This window comes from Balaenoptera physalus (assembly GCF_965194825.1).
Source record: "Balaenoptera physalus genome assembly, chromosome: 14".
Lineage (NCBI taxonomy): Eukaryota > Metazoa > Chordata > Mammalia > Artiodactyla > Balaenopteridae > Balaenoptera > Balaenoptera physalus.
In genome coordinates this window covers 51888252-51909330 of record NC_138893.1, presented here as the reverse complement: position 1 = coordinate 51909330, position 21079 = coordinate 51888252, and the positions used below count along the sequence as shown (strand labels likewise).

General features: G+C 42.5%; 1 protein-coding gene across 3 annotated transcripts in view; it reads left to right on the top strand.

Annotated features, from left to right (window-relative positions):
* Positions 1–3417: 3417 nt before the first annotated feature.
* The window catches only part of CNNM1 (cyclin and CBS domain divalent metal cation transport mediator 1), a 53390-nt gene continuing 35728 nt past the window's right edge, over positions 3418–21079 (top strand). For 2 of the 3 annotated variants that reach the window (XM_082425118.1, XM_082425117.1), the window contains exon 1: positions 3419–7562. In XM_082425118.1, the coding sequence (XP_082281244.1) occupies positions 5999–7562 (1564 nt within the window). In that variant the 5' untranslated portion in view covers positions 3419–5998. Of the gene's footprint in view, positions 7563–21079 lie in introns of all 3 variants that reach the window. The other variant, XM_082425119.1, reaches the window with a different exon arrangement.

The following is a 21079-nucleotide window of genomic DNA, read 5'->3' as shown; positions in this document are numbered from 1 at the left end:
ACCTACAATAACAAACCCAAAACATTTAAGAAAATGGGAATAGGAACATACATATCGATAATTACCTTAAATGTAAATGGATTAAATGCTCCCACCAAAAGACACAGACTGGCTGAATGGATACAAAAACAAGACCCATATATATGCTGTCTACAAGAGACCCACTTCAGACCTAGAGACACATACAGACTGAAAGTGAGGGGATGGGAAAAGATATTCCATGTAAATGGAAATCAAAAGAAAGCTGGAATAGCAATTCTCATATCAGACAAAATAGACTTTAAAATAAAGACCATTACAAGAGACAAAGAAGGACACTATATAATGATCAAGGGATTGATCCAAGAGGAAGGTATAACAATTGTAAATATTTATGCACCCAACATAGGAACACCTCAATACATAAGGCAAATACTAACAGCCATAAAAGGGGAAATCAACAGCAACACAATCATAGTAGGAGACTTTAACACCCCACTTTCACCAATGGACAGATCATCCAAAATGAAAATAAATAAGGAAACACAAGCTTGAAATGATACATTAAACAAGATGGACTTAATTGATATTTATAGGACATTCCACCCAAAAACAACAGAATACACATTTTTCTCAAGTGCTCATGGAACATTCTCCAGGATAGATCATATCTTGGGTCACAAATCAAGCCTTGGTAAATTCAAGAAAATTGAAATCGTATCAAGTATCTTTTCCGACCACAACGCTATGAGACTAGATATCAATTACAGGAAAAGATCTGTAATAAATACAAACACATGGAGGTTACACAATACACTACTTAATAACGAAGTGATCACTGAAGAAATCAAAGGGGAAATCAAAAAATACCTAGAAACAAATGACAATGGAGACATGACAACCCAAAACCTATGGGATGCAGCAAAAGCAGTGCTAAGAGGGAAGTTTATAGCAATACAAGCCTACATCAAGAAACAGGAAACATCTCGAATAAACAACCTAACCTTGCACCTAAAGCAATTAGAGAAAGAAGAACAAAAAAACCCCAAAGCTAGCAGAAGGAAAGAAATCATAAAGATCAGATCAGAAATAAATGAAAAAGAAATGAAGGAAACAATAGCAAAAATCAATGAAACTAAAAGCTGGTTCTTTGAGAAGATAAACAAAATTGATAAACCATTAGCCAGACTCATCAAGAGAAAAATGGAGAAGACTCAAATCAATAGAATTAGAAATGAAAAAGGAGAAGTAACCACCGACACTGCAGAAATACAAACGATCATGAGAGATTACTACAAGCAACTCTATGCCAATAAAATGGACAACCTGGAATAAATGGACAGATTCTTAGAAATGCACAACCTGCTGAGACTGAACCAGGAAGAAATAGAAAATATGAACAGACCAATCACAAGCACTGAAATTGAAACTGTGATTAAAAATCTTCCAACAAACAAAAGCCCAGGACCAGATGGCTTCACAGGCAAATTCTAAACATTTAGAGAAGAGCTAACACCTATCCTTCTCAAACTCTTCCAAAATATTGCAGAGGGAAGAACACTCCCCAACTCATTCTACGAGGCCACCATCACCCTGATACCAAAACCAGACAAAGATGTCACAAAGAAAGAAAACTACAGGCCAATATCACTGATGAACATAGATGCAAAAATCCTCAACAAAATACTAGCAAACAGAATCCAACAGCACATTAAAAGGATCATACACCATGATCAAGTGGGGTTTATTCCAGGAATGCAAGGATTCTTCAATATACGCAAATCAATCAACGTGATACATCATATTAACAAATTGAAGGAGAAAAACCATATGATCATCTCAATAGATGCAGAGAAAGCTTCGACAAAATTCAACACCCATTTATGATAAAAGCCCTGCAGAAAGTAGGCATAGAGGGAACTTTCCTCAACATAATAAAGGCCATATATGACAAACCCACAGCCTACATTGTCCTCAATGGTGAAAAACTGAAACCATTTCCACTAAGATCAGGAACAAGACAAGGTTGCCCACTCTCACCACTATTATTCAACATAGTTTTGGAAGTGTTAGCCACAGTAATCAGAGAAGAAAAAGAAATAAAAGGAATCCAAATTGGAAAAGAAGAAGTAAATCTGTCACTGTTTGCAGATGACATGATACTATACAGTGAGAATCCTAAAGATGCTACCAGAAAACTACTAGAGCTAATCAATGAATTTGGTAAAGTTGTAGGATACAAAATTAATGCACAGAAATCTCTTGTATTCCTATACACTAATAATGAAAAATCTGAAAGTGAAATTAAGAAAACACTCCCGTTTACTATTGCAACAAAAAGAATAAAATATCTAGGAGTAAGCCTACCTAAGGAGACAAAAGACCTGTATGCAGAAAATTATAGGACACTGATGAAAGAAATTAAAGATGATACAAATAGATGGAGAGATATACCATGTTCCTGGATTGGAAGAATCAACACTGTGAAAATGACTCTACTACCCAAAGCAATCCACAGATTCAATGCAATCCCTATCAAACTACCACTGGCATTTTTCACAGAACTAGAACAAAAAATTTCACAATTTGTATGGAAACACAAAAGACCCCGAATAGCCAAAACAATCTTGAGAATGAAAAATGGAGCTGGAGGAATCAGGCTCCCTGTCTTCAGACTATATTACAAAGCTACAGTAATCAAGACAGTTTGGTACTGGCACAAAAACAGAAATATAGATCAATGGAACAGGATAGAAAGCCCAGAGATAAACCCATGCACATATGGTCACCTTATCTTTGATAAAGGAGGCAAGCATATACAGTGGAGAAAAGACAGCCTCTTCAATAAGTGGTGCTGGGAAAATTGGACAGGTACATGTAAAAGTATGAAATTAGAGCACTCCCTGACACCATACACAAAAATAAACTCAGAATGGATTAAAGACCTAAGTGTAAGGCCAGACACTATCAAACTCTTAGAGGAAAACATAGGCAGAACACTCTATGACATAAATCACAGCAAGATCCTTTTTGACCCAGCTCCTAGAGAAATGGAAATAAAAACACAAATAAACAAATGGGACCTAATGAAACTTAAAAGCTTTTGAACAACAAAGGAAACCATAAACAAGACCAAAAGACAACCCTCAGAATGGGAGAAAATATTTGCAAATGAAGCAACTGACAAAGGATTAATCTCCAAGATTTACAAGCAGCTCATGCAGCTCAATAAGAAAAAAAACAAACAACCCAATCCAAAAATGGGCAGAAGATCTAAATAGACATTTCTCCAAAGAAGATATACAGATTGCCAACAGACACGTGAAAGAATGCTCAACATCATTAATCATTAGAGAAATGCAAATCAAAACTACAATGAGAAAAAAAAAACAACAACACTACAATGAGGTATCATCTCACACCTGTCAGAATGGCCATCATCAAAAAATCTAGAAACAATAAATGCTGGAGAGGGTGTGGAGAAAAGGGAACACTCTTGCACTGTTCGTGGGAATGTAAATTGATACAGCCACTCTGGAGAACAGTATGGAGGTTCCTTAAAAAACTAAAAATAGAACTACCATACGACCCAGCAATCCCACTACTGGGCATATACCCTGAGAAAACCATAATTCAAAAAGAGTCATGTACCAAAATGTTCATTGCAGCTCTATTTACAATAGCCAGGACATGGAAACAACCTAAGTGTCCATCAACAGATGAATGGATAAAGAAGATGTGGCACATATATACAATGGAATATTACTCAGCCATGAAAAGAAATGAAATGGAGGTATTTGTAATGAGGTGGATGGAGTTAGAGTCTGTCATACAGAGTGAAGTAAGTCAGAAAGAGAAAAACAAATACAGTATGCTAACACATATATATGGAATCTAAGGAAAAAAAAAAAAAGGTCATGAAGAACCTAGTGGCAAGACGGGAATAAAGACACAGACCTACTAGAGAATGGACTTGAGGATATGGGGAGGGGGAGGGGTGAGATGTGACAGGGTGAGAGAGTGTCATGGACATATATACACTACCAAATGTAAAATAGATAGCTAGTGGGAAGCAGCCGCATAGCACAGGGAGATCAGCTCGGAGCTTTGTGACCACCTAGAGGGGTGGGATAGGGAGGGTGTAGGGAGGGTGGGAGGGAGGGAGATGCAAGAGGGAAGAGATATGGGAACATATGTATATGTATAACTGATTCACTTTGTTATAAAGCAGAAACTAACACACCATTGTAAAGCAATTATACTCCAATAAAGATGTTTTAAAAAAAAAAAAAAAGTAATACAGGGACTTCCCTGGTGGTCCAGTGGTTAAGACTCTGCACTTCCAAGGCAGGCAGCACAGGTTCCATCCCTGGTCGGGGAACTAAGATCCCACGTGCCACATACCACATGCGGCGCGGGCAAAAAATAAACATAAATAAATAAATAAATAAAATTATTTTAAAAATTAATACAGGCCTGTGGTAAATTTACCCAAGAGAAATGAAAATATATGTTCACACAGAAACCTGCACACAAACATTTATACCAGCTTTATTCATAATTTCCAAAAACTGGAAATAACGCAAAAATTCTTTAACTGGTAAATGGATAAACTGTGATATATCCGTGTAGTAGAATACTACCCAGCCATAAAAAGGAATGAACTATTGATAAACACAACATGGATGACTCTCAAATGCATATTGCTAACTAAGTAAGGGAAGCTAGAGCCAAAAGGTTGCATATTGTATTATTCCATTAATACGACATCCTAGAAAAGGAAAACTGTAGGAGAGAACAAATCAATAGCTGCCAGAGGATGAAATGGGGGGAAAGCTGACCACAAAGAGACAGCAAGAGGGAATATTGGAGAATGATGGCACTATTTTGGATTGTGATAGTTACATGAATATTTGTCAAAACTCATAGAACAGTACGCCAGGAAGTGAATTTTACTATATAAATTTCTTAAATAAATGCATAAAAGTAAAAATAAAGTAACAGGCCCATGGTAAGTTCAAATAATGCAAGGAATTCAGTAAAATGTCTCCCTCCTAGCTCTTTATGGTGATAGAATAGTTCTGCATTTTGATTGCAGCAATGATTATATAAATCTATACATGTGGTAAAATGAGACAAAACTATACACACACATTATACCAATGCCAGTTTCCTGCTTTTGGCATTGTACAATAGGCCTGCTCCCCAGAGGTGAACACTATTACAAATTTCTTGTGTATCCTCTGCATATTAAATCTAGTATTTTATATATGTATATATGTACATATACATTTATACTTACATACTTTTAATACAGACAGTAGCATATTATGCACACTGTTCTGCACCTTTATATTTTGCAGCTATTACTTTGGAGATATTTCCATATCACAAACACATGGATCCACATCATTATTTTTTTCTGCTGCATAGTATTCCATCACACAGTGGTATCATAACTTAATTCAACAGTTTCTTATTAATGGATATTTGGATCTTAACAAGGAATTTAACCTAAGTAATTTGTAAATTTTTAAAACATGAAAGGTCAGCTGGAGTTGAGACCAAGCACAGATTTAGGACTCGTCTCCAGAATATCTTTTGACCAGAAGGGGGAACGCAAGAGGCAGGAGGAGAGGCGAAATGCTGGGAAATTTCCCTGGCCAATGGTGAAGTGGCAGGACCAGAGGGAAATTCTGCCTGGTAGGAGTTCGCCGAGAGGCGCCCTACTGCTGGAATAGGAGGCCATGCTTCAAGACAAGCCTGCCTGAGGCTGCAACTCTGCTGTACCCACGTGCGTCGGGGTCACGCACCGTGCAGTGATGCGTGACCATCTCCAGCCTCCCGCCGGGACCCACTGCCCCGGCAGGGTCTGAACCCCCACCGCCTCCAGCTCACGCGCGCAGGGGTGCGTACACGTGGTGACCTGCCTGGGGCCGGGTTCCCGGCTTCGGCTCCTCCTCCCTCCAGCTCTCGTTCGGCTTTCTGCAGTATCACGTGCAGCTGCGCCGGGTGCAGGATGGCGGCTGCGGCAGCAGCGGTGGGTGTCAGGTTCCGAGACTGCTGCAGCAGGGGCGCTGTGCTCCTGCTCTTCTTTTCCCTGTCCCCTCGGCCCCCGGCCGCCGCCGCCTGGCTGCTGGGCCTGCGGCCCGAGGACACCGCTGGAGGCCGCGTGTCCCTGGAGGGGGGCACCCTGCGCGCCGCCGAAGGCACCAGCTTCCTCCTGCGCGTCTATTTCCAGCCCGGGCCCGCGGCGCCCGTGGAGCCGGTGCCCACACCCACCCTTTCCCCAGGGGAGAACGGCACCGGCGACTGGGCTCCACGGCTCGTGTTTATCGAGGAGCCTCCGGGCGGGAGCGGCGCGGCGCCCAGCGCTGTCCCCACGCGCCCCCCGGGGTCTCAGCGCTGCCGCGAGCAGAGCGACTGGGCATCAGACGTGGAGGTCCTGGGGCCCCTGCGCCCCGGAGGCGTGGCGGGCTCAGCTCTAGTCCAGGTGCGGGTGCGGGAACTGCGTAAGGGCGAGGCAGAGCGAGGCGGCACGAGCGGTGGCGGGAAACTCTTCTCTCTGTGCGCCTGGGACGGGCGCGCCTGGCACCACCACGGCGCCGCCGGCGGCTTCCTGCTGCGCGTACGCCCGCGGCTCTATGGCCCGGGCGGGGACCTGCTGCCCCCCGCGTGGCTGCGGGCGCTCGGAGCGCTCCTGCTGCTCGCCCTGTCTGCCCTGTTTAGCGGCCTGCGCCTGAGCCTGCTCTCGCTGGACCCGGTGGAGTTACGGGTGCTGCGGAACAGCGGCTCGGCCGCCGAGCAGGAGCAGGCGCGCCGAGTGCAGGCCGTGCGCGGCAGGGGGACCCATCTGCTCTGCACCCTGCTCCTGGGCCAAGCCGGAGCCAACGCGGCCCTGGCGGGCTGGCTGTACGCTTCGCTGCCGCCGGGCGTCGGGGACACCGGGGAAGACTACGGCGACGCGGGGACTCACTTCCCCTGGCTGCCGGCGCTCGTGTGCACCGGCGCCGTGTTCCTGGGCGCAGAGATCTGCCCCTACTCGGTGTGTTCGCGGCACGGGCTGGCCATCGCCTCCCACAGCGTGTGCCTGACCCGGCTCCTGATGGCGGCCGCTTTCCCCGTGTGCTACCCGCTGAGCCGCCTGCTGGACTGGGCGCTGCGCCAGGAGATCAGCACCTTCTACACGCGGGAGAAGCTGCTGGAGACGCTGCGGGCCGCGGATCCTTACAGCGACCTGGTGAAAGAGGAGCTCAACATTATCCAGGGCGCCCTGGAGCTGCGCACCAAGGTGGTGGAAGAGGTGCTGACCCCTCTTGGGGACTGCTTCATGCTGCGCTCCGACGCTGTGCTGGATTTCGCCACTGTCTCCGAGATCCTGCGCAGCGGCTACACTCGCATCCCCGTGTACGAGGGCGACCAGCGGCACAACATTGTGGACATTCTGTTTGTCAAGGACTTGGCCTTCGTGGACCCCGACGACTGCACGCCGCTTCTCACGGTCACCCGCTTCTACAACCGGCCCCTGCACTGCGTCTTCAATGATACCCGGCTGGACGCGGTGTTGGAGGAGTTTAAGAAGGGTGAGCATGTGGTCTAATCTCCTCCCTCAACTCTTACCCCCTTAAAAAGTATTACCCTCTCATAAACACGTGAGGCTTCAGGTACCCAAAGCAGCTTCTCTCCTATGGTACCAAAAACTCAAGGAAGGCCCTACCTCATGGCTCCCTGGGTCTTTTCATTTCACTTCTCCCTACCTTCCTTGAGGCTGATTGAGTCCCTGCCTCTTCCCCTTTACTTGGCTCACAGGATGCACCGCATTCCTCATTCATTGCATTCCAGTATTTTTTCAGGGCCTACCAGTTGCCGGGTATTGTGCGGATAGGACTCAGGAGATAGCCCTTGGAGGGCACTGCATAGCTCCCCATTGCAGGAGGTACCTCTCAGGGTTCCCATAACAAGCAGTCTTTGCTTCCTCTCTGGGTGGGAAGCTCACCATTTCCAATTCCAGGGCAAACTCCATTGCTGGACAGCTCCAGCTGCTGAAAATGTATTTCCTACAAGGAGCAGAAATTTATGTCTCCAGAGCTTCTCTGTGGGTCCTAGTTCTTCCCTTTGAATTACATAGAGTAAGCCCCATACACCTTAGCCATTCTTCCCCCATATTCATCTTTCCGTCAACTATACCTTGGACACACATCAAGTACCCAGGTTGGAGATTAAAAGTTGACTAAGGCAGTGAGGTCCTTGTACTTCTGGGAGCTCTGGTCCCATGAAGTAAGGTAGAGCTAGACCTGAGGAAATATTCTGGTAAAGGGAATCACTAAAAAACCTACATATCCAAATGAATGGGGCTTCCTTCAGAGCGGTCACATCCCCTGCCCTTGACGTCATGCCTATAACATGTTTACTCCATTTCTGGGGTTTGCCTTTGGAAACTGTCTTCTGAGGTTGAGAACAATTCACTCCAGAAAAATCAGCCTGAACACTTTAGGGTTGATCCTCTTGACATTACACAGTTTCACTGGTCCCCCTAGTAACCAGAGTTGACCCAGAAGGACCCTTGGATGTTTTTGAAAATCAAATCTACCTTCCAGAGTCATAGTTGAGAGCGTTCAGAAAACTATTTCACAGACCCTGAAAGCAATTCCAGAAATGATTTGAGAACAGTGACATGGTTAGAATAAGTGTAGAACCTCCCAGAATAACTATTTTGAAAGAGGCATTCATCTGTACTTATGAGTTGGCATGTTTATTGAAAACAAAACAAAGCAAAAAATTAATCCCCTGACTTTAGAATCAGGTTTCAAATGTAGCTTCCCTGTGGCTAGCAGGAATCTCATTTGACTATGTGTTTTTGATACATTTTTTTGTTTGTCAAAAATTCAATCTCATTATCAGCACAGGTACTCTTCGTATATAAAGACTTTGCATACAGAGAGAAATCTGGGGTCTTCCTCCCGCCACAATATTTTTAGACAAGTGAAATTGTGTTAAATATCAAAAAGTAACCTGAGAAAGGGGAAAAAGTCAAAAAGCTACTTTCAGTCTCAGATTTGGAGAGAGAACAGCCCTATGCTTTGTGTTGATGTCATGAGAAGGGGAAGGAAATGTATATATACTGCAGCTGTTTTAGCCCAGTCTGGGCTACTGTCTCACCCTCTTCTGTCTGTCTCCCCCCAGTCCTTCCACGACTCATTGCCATTGCATTCAGAGGTTCATCCATACACTTTTAGCATTTTTCTTACATTTTGTGTACCCTACAGAAGGGAATATTGGTTCTGGGCATAAAAGCTGTGAAAATCTATATTAGTTTGCTAGGGTTGCCATAACAAAATACCATAGACTGAGTGGCTTAAACAACAGAAATTTATTTTCTCACAGTTCTGGAGGCTGAAAGTCCAAGATCAAGGTGTTGGTCGGTTTGGTTTCTTCTGAAGCCACTCTCCTTGGCTTGCAAATGGCTCTGCCTTCTTGCTGTGTCCTTACATGGTTGCCCCTCAGTGTGTGTGTGCTCAGCCCTGGAGTCTCTCTGTATTTGAATCTCTTCTTATAAGGACACCAGTCAGATTGGATTAAGGCTCACCCTATCAGCCCCTTTTTAATTTAACCACCTCTTACACGTGATAGCTAAGATAGAGTTCACTGTCACGCGCTGCCAGACAAGATTTTTTTTTATTGAGGTATAGACGATGTACAATATTATATAAGTTTTAGGTGTACAACCTAGTGATTCACAATTTTTAAGGGTTACATTCCATTTACAGTTATTGTAAAATATTGGCTATATTTCTTGTGTTGTACTATATATCCTTGTAGCTTATTTTATACATAGTAGTTTGTACCTCTTAGTCCCCTACCCCTGTTGGGCCCCCTCCCCCTTCCCTCTCCCCACTGGTAACCACCAGTTTGTTCTCCATATCTGTGAGTCTGTTTCTGTTTGTTATATTCACTAGTTTGTTTTATTTTTTTAGATTCCACATATAAGTGATATACAGCATTTGTTTTTCTCTGCCAGACAACATTTTTAATGAAATTCCTGGGAACTCATTCATTCATTCATTTAGTACTTACTGGCATCTATATAGTGCTAAGCAACAGGGGAAACAATAAGACTGCCCTGAGAAAATTAACAGTCTACAAGGGTGGACAGCGTTAGAATAAAGACAATCTTCTGAAGCAGAAATTGTCTTACTAACTTCTGTATCTCCAGCACCTTGCACTGTGCCTCGCATGTAGTAGGCTGCTGGAAAAAGTCACTATTGATCAGAAATGAGTCCTGTTGCAGAATTTCTAAATCTGGTCTAAAAGAAGGCACGGTCATGTTCTGTCAGTAAGTGGTTAGTTTGCAATTAGGTAGATCCCTAAAGAGAAGCAGGCCGTCACACCACACCAAGAGATTTCCATGCCCCTGTAGAGCCTTGCTCTTTCCTCAAAGTGTGATCCGTGAACCAGCAGCATGGGCCTCACTTGGGACCTTTTTAGAAATGCAGATTTTCATGCCTCACTCTAAATCCACTGAATAAAAATCCGCATTTTAGCAAGCCCTCAAGTGACTCATGTGTACATTAAATTTTGAGAAGCATTGTCTTCAGAGACCCTTATTAACAATGATTGGTAGATTAACTTAGAATGGAATAAATACAAGCTATAATTATCAAGGTAGGTGTTCTCTGGCTCGAAGCCATATAATACGGTGGTCATTTTCTATAAGAGTTACGTTTGCATCATAGGTTAGGAGAGGAAAGCTAGTTGAATTACTTTTCTTTACCTTTAAAAATAACGTTTTAAGCAAGTCGTAATAGCCCTTCCATTTCCCTCATTTCCTTGCACTTCAAGTAACTTAACCACCTAAACAAACCCCTTAGGAGGTAGGAGAGGAAAATGATAATTTTAATAGGAACAACGGTTACCATTAATTGAGCAACAGCCCTGCCAGGCACAACGCCAAGCCCTTTACATACTCAGAACAACCCTCCTGGGGAGGTATTATTACCTCCATTTTACAGATGAAGAAACTAAAGCTCAGATTGATTACATGACTTGCTCAACTTTCCATAGCTAATAACTGACTGAATTGTGATTTGAACCAGATCACAGGACCCCAAAGCCTGTTCTTTTTTCCACCACACCAGTCTTATTCCATCTCCCATCCCAAAACTCCTGCCACCCAAACGGTTCAAAGCTGTCCTTTCACCTCTGACTTGCTGCCCATGACTTGCTACCCTTCAGTTTCTGCAGGTTGGAAATATAGCTTTTTATAATTATAATAATTGCTAACATGCATATTGCATTTTACAAAACATTCCTACCTACCTCTCTTATTCTTAAAACAACTCTGCAGGTATAGGTGAGGACCATAAGAGCCAGAAGCGTTACTTGTACTAAGAACATCACTCACCTGGTATATTCCAAGGCCCAGATTCAAGTCCCGGTCTTGTGATGCCAAAGCTCTTATCCATATGGGATTATATATATATATATATATTTCTTATGAGCTCCAGGTCTTTAGAAGTAGGGGAAAAGGAAAGCAAGCATGCTAGCTTTACAAAAAGGAACAATATTTCTCCCCACCTGACTGTGAGTTCCTTGAGGGCAGAGAATGAATCTTACTTACTTTGTATACTCAGGACAAACACAGTGACCTTGACGGCTAGAGGATGAATAAATATTTATTGAACAAGTGATCTTAAATAGATCTTAAAGTGATCTTAAAGTGATCTTAAATCTAATTTCAATTGTATGTCTATGTTTGAGTGAGGTGAACCTTAAGTACAGGATAATTAGTGTTGTTCCATTGACCATAATCAATCTTCCTCTTCCCAGTTTATCTACCCCAATTAGTGGCACACCTGCACCCCCCAGTCTACCAAGGGAGAAACCTCTCCTTCACTCCCCACCCTCATCCTACTAATCACTGTCTTAGTCTTTTCCGGCTGCCACAACAAAATATCAGTCTGAATGGCTTAAACAACAGAAATTTATTTTCTCACTGTTCTGGAGGCTAGAAGTCCAAGATCAAGATTCCAGCTGATTTGGTTTCTGATGAGAGCTCTCTTACTGGCTTGCAGACAGCTAGCTACCTTCTCACTGTGTCCTCAAGTGGCCTTTCCTTAGTGCACAAGCATAGAGAGAGAAACAGCTCCGGTCTCTCTTCTTCTTATAGAACTACCAATCCTTTTGGATTAGGGCCCCACCCTTGTTATCTCATTTAATCTTAGAGGCCCACTGGGGGTTAGGGCTTCAACATATCAGTTTGGAGAGAGGAAGGGACACAAATATTCAGTCCGTAATAATCTCCAAAGTCGGCCAAATATTTGGAACAAAGTCTCCAAAAAATTTGCCAATATTGCATATTTCTTGTACTGATACATAACTTAGTCTGCTATTTCTTCCACTTAGGTTATTCATTAATTTTATTCAGCAAATAGTTACTATACACCTATTGTGTAGGCACAGTGGAGAACACTACCAATAGGGCCCCTGTCTGAATGGAGCTTTCATTCTAATACAGGAGACAGAAATTAAACAAATGAGATAGAAATTAAGAGCACAAGCTTTGGTACCAGACTGCTCTGGTTGCATCCTGGCCTTGGGCAAGTTATTTAACTCTTTGCTTCATTAGCTGTAAAATAAGGGTAATAATAGTATTTACTCATAGGGTTGTTTGAAATAGTAAGACAATATTGCATAATACTGCTTATTTAGTAACTTGTCATATAATAAATGCTAAATAAATGTTAGCTTTCATTATTAAATATAAACACATATCTGTTACATACTCATTTGTGCAAATGCCTCTTGAGAAGTTCTACTTCCTCCAGTTTTTTTCACCCTCAAATGCATCCTCTCCAGTGCCAATAAATAACCCCTGGTGTCATCATCCCCTGCTTCAAACACTTCTGCCTGCAGGATGAAGTCTAAGCTGTGCGGTCATGACCTGCTCCCCGCCCTCCCCTGCAGATTCATCACTCATCACTACCGCAGCTTTATGCTCCAGCAACGCCAAACTCCGTAGCCATGCTGTGTTATTTCTTGCCTTTGTCCCTTTACTCATGCTGTCCTCTTTGTCAGGAATATACATTACCCGACTAATCCCTAGTCCAGCCCCTCCTTTAACATCAGCACAGGGGCCACCTCCTCTGCAAAACTTCTCCTATAAACCCCAGTTTTGGCCAACTCAATTGTTCAATATCTCTATTATTGAACTAACAGGCTGTATTATTAGTATGTGTTGGAAAGTGCTGCCCATCCGTATAATGAGCACCTGGAGGACAGAGGCTGTCTTACCTACCTTTGTAGCTGTAGCCCGTAACACAGTAAGTTTTCAATAAATCTTTATTGAATGACTGAATGAATGACTGGAAGGGGTTAAACTTTAATATAATGGAAGGGATCTGCAGAGCTCTAGTAAATGAATCATTCATTATCTCCAGCCCAATCATTTTGGACCATGCAGAAGGACAAAGTCAAATTTTAAATGTTAGAAGAAAAGTGTTATGTATTATCTTTCTTTACTTCTTTAGGAAACAATTATTTAGCCCTTTTCAAAGCACTGTGCTAAGAGTTGGGTGTATGAGATACAGTCCCTGCTCCCAAAGAGCCTTCAGCCTAATGGGAGAATAGCTTTCCCCTTTATAAAGCTAGAAGGCAGGCTGGACTCACCTTTCCCCCCAACTTCCAACAATGTTACATTTCACAAGTCATAGCTCAGCATATAAGAATGTGGATAAGACAGACTGGTACCTGAATCATTAAAGCAAACATGCAATAAAAGAAATACTAACATGCAATGAGAACATGGAGAAGAGAGAAATTATGATAGGGTTATTTTGCTTTTATAAAATTTATACTAAAGTTTATAAATTTCTATATTCATTATAGAAAATTGAAAAATATAGAACAAAGTATGAAAGTCACCTGAAGATAATCATCCCACTGTCCTGAAATAATAACTTTTAATACTCTGTCATGTTAAAAATATATTGCATGTAATAACAACCTTAATCAAATTCTTAAACAGAAAAAAAAGAAAAACAGAAAAACCCTATGGTCTTGCCTTCTTCCGCAAATCAAATATCCCATTCTAGTCCTCAGAGGGATTTTTTTTTTTAAAGATGTTTTTGACGTGGACCACTTTTTCAGTCAGTGTTTTGCTTTATCACTCCAAATTCCGGTGTGAGCTATTTTAGCAGAAAGTCTTCCCACTGCTTAATTCTATAAAAAGCTGCCAAAACATTAGTGCTCCATTCTTTGTCTTCTACAAAAGAAAATAAAAAGTTATTTCACTCAAAGTTATATTTCACTTGTATAATTAGACGTAATATGCTTTAAAATGTGTTAAACATTGCTAAATAATAATTAGTAAAATTTAGAATGAGATGTTTACCTTCTAAACAATAATTAGAATAAACAGTAAGCAAAGCATAGTCCATCATGCTCCCCTACAGGGAGGAAGAACAAAAGGAAACAAGGAAAAGTGAAAAACAATAAATTATACAAGGTTCTAACACTGCTGGTTTATATTTCTTTCTTTACAATTTTTCATTATGATTGTTGTAATATTGTTATGCAATATTTATTTTTTTCTTAGCCTGGCAATAGAAATACCAGGTAACAAGAGAATCTGAGCTGGAAGGGGCACTGAAAAACCTGAGAGAGAATCTAATTCACACTTTTTTTTTTTAGATTTAGTTATCCTTTCCAGGGCATAACAGCCTTTGTTATCAGACTCTCTTTTTATGTAATCTAAATCCCACAGACTGCAGTCAAATTCCATTTCCTCTTTTTATCATGCTTTGTGAGTCCTCTTTTATTTGGAGAATATAGTAGCTCACCTCAATTCCATTTTTTAACAACCAAATACATTTGGTTGTGTTTCTGGCTCCCTTAAAGCATTTGGTGTCTCAGGGCAGGGGGCCTGTGGATTTTCCTAGTACTCTCTTAAATTGGTTTACCTCTAGGCCCACGTTTAGCCACCCCTGGACCTTCAATAACAACTCTCAATCCTCTATTTTCTGTTGTCTATTCCTTTCCAAACTGAGATTCTTCTCAATTCCTCCTTCCCTCCTTCCCTCCCTCCTTTCCTTCCTTCCATGTGACATTATCCTGTGTGAGGCCTCCAGCCCTCCTGGTGCTTACAGTCAAGTAGAGAGATACACACGGATCAATAAATAATTACAAATGAAGGCAAGTGATTTGAATAAAAAGTATAGGGAGCTATGAGAGCTTATAATAGGGGGGCCTGACCTGGTATTATAGGTTAGGATAAACTCCCCCCTCTCCAAGAGATATTTGTGCTGAATCCTAAAGTGTGGAAAGGAGTTCGCCAGAGCTTTCCGGGAGAAGGGAACAGACATCCAAAGGCTCTGAGAAAAGAGGGCCGTGTGCGTGCCATGCAGGGTTCCTAGGCCATTTAACACCCATTAGGGAAAGCGCCACCAACCTTCCCTCTGCCGACATTGTCTGAGTGCTGGGCTACCAGGGCTCTGGGAGATGGACATGGATATAAGTATCCAGGAGCTGAAAAGAGGGATGAAAATGATACAAAGCAGCCTGGGGTGCAGGGAAGGGCATCCAGACATCATGTATGGGCGAGGGGGCAAGGGAGAAATAAGTCCCTGGAAGGACCTGGGAAAACTTCTCTGAGGAAGTAACTGAAGAGGGGCTCTGATAAGCAGTTAGGAAGGGAAAGGGCATTCTAGCTGAGGCGGGAGCTTGAGCTAGAAAAATAAAGGCAGAAAGGGAACCGAGGCAACATTCAAAAGCTGGTAAAACCGTGATTATAATGTTGCTTTTCTTCCAGCTAAATGGGGAGCTAGGCAGATTGAGGCGTTTGTCAAACATAATTTACATTCCCTCCAAGTGCTGAAACTGTATATTTTAACCATTTTTGGTGATGATATTTCTAAAATGTTTTATACCCATTCCTGCCTTCCTTAACAAAGGATCCTAAATATAACCATCTTTTCTTGATGACGCATGATCATGGTCATGAGAGTGTAGTTATTTTATGCTGTATTATAAAGCAGTTCTCCATCTACTTTTACATTTTTCTCTGTCCTCTGGCTGTCAGCTGCTAGTTCTCTTTGAGTCGGCCTCAAGCAAATCCCTGCCCTCACCTCACTCATCACAAAACCACTCTGTGTCAATTCTATTTAACTGAGAAACCAAGTAAATACATATGTTGGGAATTGTGTGCCTGGTGTACAATAGGCTTCAATAAATATTTGTTGAATAAATTATTAATTAGGCTTTGACTGGGAGCCTCGGGTATGGGGTTGATATATAGACCTGGGATGATAGTTCCTTCTGGGACCAGATTCAAGACCATGCAAAGTCAGACCTCCAGATAATGGGTCGTTACTCTGCTATTTTTGCAGTGTTGCTTAGCAAGCCAAACTGCCAACCAGCTTAGAGTCTAGTGACTAACAACTATTTTTTCATGCCCTGGAGATGCTGGTTACCATGGTGTTCTGGGTGACGTGCCTGGCTTTTTTTATAATTGCCTTTTAGTGGCTTGAGAAATTTTTGGTGATAAAGGCATTGATTACTCTATTTCTGATGAAGTAGAGCAGGATTACTACGAAGTACAGCCTTTTTTTTAGACTAGAGAAAGGAACTGTTTTGTTTTTCCAAATTAAGGTGATTGCTGCAGGACTGGTAGGATAACGTTTTTTGTGTTTCTCTTCCTGATTTCATAGAAAGTGATTTGATTTGATTGGATAAATTTTTTTTAAAGTCTAGCATGTGTCAAGGTAATTTTTCTCATTTTATTCTTAAAATTAAAATACAAACATTAGGAGTTCAAGCTCCTTTGTAAACCCAAGAGGCTGTAACTATTGGCACTGTTAAAATTCTGGTATGTCATACATCATCACAAAGAAACGTCCTTTTCAGCCAAACTGTTTTTGTAGCCCGGGACTGTTTAGCCTTATAAAAGCATAGAATTTTAGAGCCAGAAAAAAGCACGCTGGAGATCACCTGATCCCATCCTTTAATTTTAAGGTGGAGAAAACTGAGGCCCAGAAAAGACAAATTATAAAATAGCGATGATAATCCCTTATAGTTGCGAAGCATTTACCTTTGCAAAGATCTTTCCAAACACTAACTCATTTTGTGCTCACCATGCATGTGAAGTCAGTAGAATTTATCCCCATTTTGTATGAGGCACATGGAATCTGGAGACACAAGTGTCCTGCTCAGTGTTAGTGACTGAGGCAGAACAGGAAGCCACATCTGTGACTTGCTGTCTCAGACTGTGGAGCCACAGACAGAGATAGTCTGGGCCCAGTTCATCTGTTTACTAGCTGTGTGACTGGGGCAGGTCACTCTACCACTCGGAATGAGGCTTACCTTCCTTCTTCTTAAAATGGCAATATCGATCCTACATTGTAAGCTTAACGCAAAGGCTAAAGATAATGCTTGTACAGCATTTAAGACATTCCACCATTTGCCTCTCACCTCACTGATCTAGTTAAATGAATTCTGTCTAGCTAGTTGTTTTGTATGACAAGTGCTTTCTCTGATTCAGCCCTTGTAGAAGTCATTGTATATAATAAGAAAATAAAAGTGAGAGCTGTTTACTTTGGATAGGGCCCAGGAGACCAAAATTGATTGTGGAAATTTCCTTACATTTCTTTTATCCTGTCATCAGTTCAGTTTCCTCCTGCATCACTCTGCCCTTCCTCAGACATCCCAGGCAAATAAAAAAAAAACCTAACCTACAAACAAATATCACAGCCAGATCAATGAAACCCCTTAAAGCTGCAAGCAGTCCACAAAATGAAATATCAGGCAGGACATGGGAAGGGTTGAGCCGAAAGGCAGACGTATTGTGCCGGGGAGTGGGGGGACAGTGATTCCTCCTTTCCCCTTCACAGTCTAAAGCCCTCCTCTGCCTTTGTGAGGTGCTGGGCATTAGTTCTGCATACTTGCAGCCATTTACAAAATAAGTTCCCATTTCTCTTAACACATTTGGGACAGGAAACCTGAGATCTGGCCTGAAATGTGGAGTCAGCAAGGTGTACTGGGAGAAACACAGGCTATGGAGGCAGACGGACCTGAGTCCTGGCTTTAGGGCGTACTAATTCTCGGCCTTGAACGAGTCACTTATTTTTCTGAGTGTCATTTTCCTCATCTTCATATTAGTAATAACAATCCCCATTTTGCAGAGAGATGGTGAAGACCAGAGGTGACATATGACCCCAGTTTACAGTAGGTATGGTAATCACCACCATGGCAAAAACTGGAAAATCGGGTGGATGTTGACCTGTGCTCTCAGGAGTCAGCTTGGTTTAGATCAGAAACAGTCTGGAGAACGTTGGAGTAGCTGTAGGCGTCTTCACCTGGAATGAGAACCTTCAAAATAGCGGGTTTTCAGGCCACCTCAGGTGTCTGGCTGCCTTCACATAGGGCCCCCAGAGCCACATCTCTCTCTTTTCCCAGAGACTAGCCAAGTTTGGCCATAGCCCCTGGGCTGGCTCAGAACTAATAGATCTGCTGGACAACAAAGGCCTTTCCATGTATCCTCTTCATATCTGAGATTGCTTTGTGGCCTGAGAATGACACCATCTGCCAAAGCTTAGCCAATGGTGATTGTTAAGCAGGGGATCCTGGTTATGTTTAGCCTGAACCTGGAGAGAGTCAAACCGGCCCCACGGGCAGCCTCCTAGGCCAGTTCTGTGCCTAAAAGGCCTGAGGTTAAAATATCCAGTCTTGTTTAGTTTGTCTCAGAGCTTTCCACAAATACTAGCTGGGTAGGTCCTCTTCAGTTCCCTGAGTTCACATTTTGACTCCACCATTTATTGGCTGAGTATCCTTGGACCAGTTATTTTCTGAATGGGGAAAAAACATTCAGAAATATTTTCAAAAGCATTCAAAATACTCTATATTTTGATAGAGTAGTGGGAAAGAAGGCAAGGTATATACCCTAAACCATGGAGGCCTCTAATGGCAGGAAAAAGAGTTCAGAAATGATCCTCTGTGGTTATTGGCAAGGTATATACCCTAAACCATGGAGGCCTCTAATGGCAGGAAAAAGAGTTCAGAAATGATCCTCCGTGGTTATTGGTCCATGTTATTGAGATGGGGAATAACTTCATAAATGCAGTGTTTGGGAGCAGTCAATCTGGTTTTAGTGGATAGTATGCCTTAGAACAGAAAAAAAACAAAAGGAGGACTGGTTAGGATATTAGTGCAGTCATCCAGGACACAATGAGGGCATGGAAATTAAGAACTATACACCCAAAATTGGAAGGAGGGAACTATGAGACCTCATTACCTTCTGGAACTCCTTCTCAGTCTCCTTTACTGTTACTCCTGCGTCATACTCACTGATATATCATCAGCACTTGGAACAGGACCTACCCATATCAGACGCTCAAATATTTGTTGCATGAATGTTGCATTTCTATAACCTCTAAATGTTACATGTGCCCAGGGCTGAGAAATGAATCTCTTTGTGTATTCTCACTCCCTTGTTTATTTCATTCATTCTCCCAAAGATCACCAACCTGAACTCCAAACTTATATTTCCACCTGCCATTTGACATCTCCACTTGGAGGTGTAAAAGGCATCTCAAACTTAAAACTATTCAAAATTGAACTTCTGCTCTCTTGGCTAAACCTACACCTTGCACAGTATTCCCAAACTCCCTAAATTGCTGTTCCATTCTTCTAGTTGTTCAGGCCAAAACTTCTCTTTCTCTCTTGCCCCACATCCAGTCCCTCATGTGGGCTCTGCTTTCAAAATATATGTAGAGAATCTGTCTACATCTCACTACCTCCACCACATCCTGGTCCAGGCCACCAGCCATCTCTCACTTGGATGAGTGCCAGAGCTTTCCGTGAGGTCTCTCTGCTTCTACCTCTGCCCACTTTGTGGCCGCTCTTAACACGGCAGCTAGAGAGATCCTTTTAAAACATAAGTTTGTTGTTATAAAGCAGAAACTAACACACCATTGTAAAGCAATTATACTCCGATAAAGATGTTAAAAAAAAAAACACACATAAGTTAGATCATATCACTTTTTTGCCAAAACCAAACACACACACACAAACACAAAACTCTACAATGGCTTTACCTCACTCAAAGTAGGCACCAAAGTCCTGACAAATGCCTTCCAGGCTCCATCAAAGTGACACACACCCCACGCCGTACCTCCCTGCCCTTGGCCCCTACTACTGTCCTCTCTCACACTCTGCAGCCACCACATTGCCTCCTTGCCTTTCCTCTCAAGCACGTCAGTTACACTTCCAACTCAGGGCCTTTGCATCTTGTTCTACACGGGGCTCCCTACCTCACTGCCTTCCCATCTTTATTCAAACACCATCTTCTCAGGGAGTTCATCCCTGCCTTCCCCTGCCTAAAACTGTACTACCTGGTCACTCACTCCACACACTCCCTCACCAATCTTCCCTGCTTTGCTTTTCCCATAGCATGGAGCTATAGATTTTACGTATTTATCTGCCTTATTATGCCTCACCCCATGTACTAGAATGTAAGCTACAGGACGAAAGTGATTTTGTCCATCGTGTTCACTGCTGCATGCGCATTGCCTAGAAGAGTGTTTGGCAGTAGTAGATATTCAATAAATACCTGTTGAAAGAATGAAGGGAAAAAAGAAGAATTGGAAGAATGTGGGGATCTTTTTTCTAAATAGGAGCAAAGGAAAAGAAGGTAAAAACTGACTCCTGGGTTATGACTCTGGGTACCTAGAGCTGATGGTGCCATTTACTGAGGTGGAGAGGGAGGCACAGTGGGGATAGTGGGTCTTGGAGATCATGTGTTCCTATTTGGATAAGTGATGTTGACAAGACAAGGGGACAGCTCAAGCACAGTGTCTAAAACAGGATGAGAGTTCAAAATAGACACTGATGTTAAGATATAAACTTAGTTCTCAGGAAAAAGGTGATGCGATGTTTAAAGTGATGGGCTCTGCTGGGATCTTTAATCGACAGGCGAGAGAAGAGCAGAGGATCAAGGACTGGAGCGGAGGTTCTTAACTGCAACTGCCCACTTTAGAGTCACCTGAAGAAGTTTGGAACATCCCAGTGCCGGAACCACACCCCAGACCAATTAGGTTAGAACTTTTGTGGG